The sequence below is a fragment of the Aureobasidium melanogenum genome, assembly GCF_000721775.1.
Source record: "Aureobasidium melanogenum CBS 110374 unplaced genomic scaffold scaffold_97, whole genome shotgun sequence".
Taxonomy (NCBI): domain Eukaryota; kingdom Fungi; phylum Ascomycota; class Dothideomycetes; order Dothideales; family Saccotheciaceae; genus Aureobasidium; species Aureobasidium melanogenum.
In genome coordinates, this window is record NW_024470149.1 from 1 (window position 1) to 4,273 (window position 4,273).

General features: G+C 49.0%; 3 protein-coding genes across 3 annotated transcripts; 2 read left to right on the top strand and 1 right to left on the bottom strand.

Moving 5' to 3' along the window:
- Positions 1-712: 712 nt before the first annotated feature.
- M437DRAFT_70771 (uncharacterized protein) lies at positions 713-1,045 on the top strand (the record flags this gene model as incomplete). Its single annotated transcript, XM_041025572.1, has 1 exon — positions 713-1,045. The coding sequence occupies one exon, from the start codon at positions 713-715 to the stop codon at positions 1,043-1,045; it is 333 nt and encodes a 110-aa protein (XP_040874501.1).
- A 357-nt stretch (positions 1,046-1,402) lies between these two features.
- On the bottom strand, positions 1,403-2,008 carry M437DRAFT_70772 (uncharacterized protein; the record flags this gene model as incomplete). The annotated part of the gene is made up of 2 exons (XM_041025573.1): positions 1,403-1,764; positions 1,873-2,008. The coding sequence occupies 2 exons, from the start codon at positions 2,006-2,008 to the stop codon at positions 1,403-1,405; spliced, it is 498 nt and encodes a 165-aa protein (XP_040874502.1).
- Positions 2,009-3,283: 1,275 nt separating this feature from the next.
- Positions 3,284-4,252, top strand: M437DRAFT_61360 (PLP-dependent transferase; the record flags this gene model as incomplete). The annotated part of the gene is made up of 3 exons (XM_041023924.1): positions 3,284-3,355; positions 3,424-3,878; positions 3,931-4,252. Coding segments are annotated over 3 exons (849 nt in total), but the record flags the coding sequence as incomplete, so codon positions are not given.
- Positions 4,253-4,273: the final 21 nt, after the last annotated feature.

Consider the following 4,273-nt stretch of genomic DNA (forward strand, 5'->3'; position numbering starts at 1 on the left):
CACAAAGAAGAAGTCTTGAGGTTTTGGGGGAAAATAGTCGAGATCGAGTCACTAGCGGAAGAGACTGTAGTTCAGAGTGTGGTGACTAGAAAACTCAATGCACTGCCAAGCATACGTAGCGGGTAAGACCAAGAGCGAGGTCTACACCTGGATGTCGTGCACTAGACAATTTGCTAAACATATTACAGCACATACATAACAAGGTCACGGATCAAGCGTTGTTTGTCAGAGCTGGAGAACACAGCTCATCCAAGATGCCTGATAAGAGCTTCGCGGAAAGATAAACAAACATCCATTGTCTGAAGCATTTCGCAAGGTGAATCTGCACTGGCGGAAAAGGGTTAAGGTCTTTCGAAGCTCTGTACATACCACGTCACCTAGGGCGTAAGACGAAGTTTCAAGAGCAACCGATGTGGGGCTAGAGGTTGTATTCGATTGAGACAGCTTCAGTATCTGCGGAACATCGATCTATGGATACAAATATCAGGTATCTGTGCTTTGAGTGATCCAAACTTTACATCGTCTCTTATCTCGCCACACGTTGTCCTACTGGCCATCTCTGTCAACACGTCAGCATCCATACTTACAAGTGATGAACTGTCTGCCAATCACATGAACAACATTTGGTTGTGTTTCGATATGAAGGATCTTATATATGCTGGGAGAGCCTCTACAGATTTCGCAAACGATCTGATCAAGATATCGACGAGCCATGGCTCTTACGCAGATTAGTCCTGACCCTACACTGGCGGAAGTCATACAATCAGCTACCACTGCCGCGTTCAGCTCGCGGGACAAAGTCATGCTGAGGTCTAGGGATATCACAGAGCATCCCACTGCAGTGGCAGTAGTCGTAGGAATACTTGCGATCCTCACACTCGTCATCTGTCTTTGGTTCTGTATCTGGCTTCGGCATAGGGAGAAAGACGTCTCTTATGCGACACCTCTTCCGTCACCCGGGACTTGGAACCCGGACTTCTCGCCACTGGGTTATCCTGAGAACGATCCGGGCAGAATCTATAGGGGACACCACGAGTTGGCGTGATGAGTCAAAAGAGTGTAAGCAGTAGCTAGAGATCGACTGCTCTAAATCTTTCGACATACATGTAGGCCGAACGGACGGTCCCGGATCTTGCATCACGCCGGGAGAGAACTACCCCGAGTGAGGCGATTGTGGCAGCAGGGGTGCCGTCAGGGGATGCCAGTGGATTACTCATTACTTCTGTCTTCGATAGCAATTAGATACACTAGTCACTGCATACCCTTGCGCTCTATGCATGTACCAGAATGAATAACAAGCCTGTGATTCCAAACCTGCAGATGGATTGGATTGTTGAAGATCTGAGCAAAGACCGAATTGAATGCGACTCCTCTTGAGAAGGTCTCATATTTTTTCAAGATGTCAACTCTCGGTATCCTCTACAATTCCAAGCTCTCGATTCTCTAATAGTTCTTTGATGCTGATACAATTTTTGAAGAACTCTGCTTTGTCTGCTTGCGAACGAAACCGTCCTTCAAAACATCTCAGCTGTTTGCAGAAGCTTCGATAAAGATCACCCGATGTCCGTTCGTTTCTGATGGCACGTTCATTCGATCTGCCACGAACCCCGGATATAGTTATAACTTTTGCTGTCAGGTCCTCAGATTTGGATTGAGAGACCACGATGCGGCGGGCTAGGTCCTCGTTCTGTATGGCCATTGGGAATTTGAAGTCAACACCGCAACAGTATTGCGGCCTTGCAAGAACTCTGCTAGATAGAGGCACTAGATCAAGGTCTAATATCGCATTTCTGCAATACGTAATACGGAAGGTCAGGTAGATGTTCCAACGTATGAGTCGACAATGCTGCAGTGTAAGAGCTCACAACATACTGCATTTCAACAGGAGACCTCGATAGAACACGCTGACAGACTCGAGCGCACAGTCAGGCATGAGTGTGTAGGATCTGATCTCGCCAATGTATGTGATGTGAATAGCCCACGCACGCGAGAAGTAGCTCGAGAGCATTGTCGTAAGCGTTCATTGTGGACTGCCAAGCTCATATTGCATGGATGCGAAGAGAGATGGGACGACCAAAGGCGTGAAGCGCGTCTGGCGGGATCTGTCCCTTGGCGTTTGTGCGGGAATGCTCTGAGGACCGTGCACAGGTCAGGATTTTCGAACTCGGAATTTTCCGGCTGCTTACAAAACGCTCATCAGAGTTTGTCATGTATATCGTTCTCGGGGAGATCTACGACATCCCTCCGATCCACTTCCCTCGTTCGTTCTGCCTTCTTGTCACTACAGGGCACAAATTCTCTCAAGCTCTCAATGACAAATCAGTCGTCCCCGTCCAATGCATCCCCAAAGACGAGAAACCCCACAGGTCGATCTCATCAAGCATTGCCCAGAACCTGCGAGGGTGTAGCCATGATGTTCGTTTCCAACCTTTTCAACATGTCCATCTTTATGGGTGCCAACTTCATGATGGTCATCGTCTCGAAGGTCTTGCAGAGCATATGGAATTGTCATTTGGGAGAGCCAGATGCTCCTGTTCTTTGGATCGTCGCCAGTGTTTTGTCAGTCATGGGGTTTTCACTCAGAACCAGCTTCATGTGGTCAGATCCAGATTCTCACTACGGTAGTCCCACGTTCCTATTAGCTATGGGCTGGGCTTTTTCATCCATAGGAACAACATTGATCGCTACAGTTCTATGCGCAGCGGCCGCGGAATCAATCGTCTCATCCACTACTTGAATCACGTCGTATTCTTCTCTACCAGCCAGCCGCCATGGGAACAGTCATTGCGCGTCGTCAGACTGACCAATATGATTTGAACGTATCAGAAAGACGATCGGCCGGTTGACAAGATTATTGACCGCGGCAACTAATACATGGAAAGTGGATTCGTCACCTGCTCAATCGTTGACGGATCTGAAGCTATTCTCCGCAGGCAGTCTATCTATTCGATCTGTTTAATTACAGAAGACGATACTGGCCGGTTCGAATTCATGCCGCTCACAATATCTTTTGGAGGAATTGAGCTCCAATCCCAGAAACGTGCTGTCCCGTACCGAGGGTGTTTTGTAGGTTCGCGTGGCGTAATAAACCAGAGTGGAACAGACCGAACGTAATTTATTCCCAATTGGTCGAGCAGATCACAAACCGCTACCAAATCGCAAGAACTATCGAGAGAAGAAGCAACGAACGATGCATAAGTGTCGAACATCGCGCAGCTCCGCGCAGTCAGACTGAATGTAATATTGAGGGCGATATCAATCAGGCCAGCAAAAGCAGGGAAGCATGCACCAAGACAGAAAAGGCGATTATCCCCAGTTCGAAAATGTCGTTTATCTCGACAGTGCTGGAACACCGGTAAGAAAGCATAATTTCTCAATGGCCATCCAATCCAGACGACCAGCCACCATCCTGACTACTGTTAGCCATACTCCCAAGAGTTGATCGAGCGCGTGCATGAAGACCTCAGGCACAGACGATACGCAAATCCACACTCTAACTCCGGACCGGCTCAAGCTATCGCAAACGATATTCAATCAGTCCGGAAGCGAGTACTGGAGTTCTTTGGTGCCAGCACGAAGGATTGGGATGTTGTTTTCGTAGCTAATGCCACGGCGGCCATAAAGCTCACCGCTGATTGCTTCCGCGATTACGCGGAAGCAAATGGGAAGGAATTTTGGTATGGCTATCACCGCGACTCTCACACCAGTTTGGTGGGAGCACGAGAGCTGGCCAAAGCCCATCGATGTTTCATCCAGGATGGTGATATTGACGAGTGGATTCTGGAACCCACCAGGGCCGGTCACCAGTCAGAGCGGGTCAATCTCTTGGCCTATCCAGGCCAGTCGAACATGACAGGCAGACGACTACCCAATCACTGGTAAGGGAGGACAAGTGCGGACAAATCATGCTCGAATACTAACGTCCATCAGGCCAGGACTCATTAGAGGAAACACAGACAACGAGTCCGAGACGTACACCCTCCTGGACGCGGCCGCCTTGGCTAGCACAAGCCCTCTCGATCTAAGCAAGACTTCCACATCGCCAGATCTTGTCGCAGTCAGCTTCTACAAGATCTTTGGGTATCCCCAATTGGGCGCTCTCATTGTGCAGAAGCAGTCGGCCAAGCTACGAAAGCTACTGCTAAGCAGGAGATACTTCGGCGGAGGTACTGTCGATATGGTAACCACAATTGGCGGGAGCTGGCATGCGAAGAAGAATGGCTCTCTTCACGAGGCTCTCGAAGATGGAACCCCGCTTACAAATTCTATCATC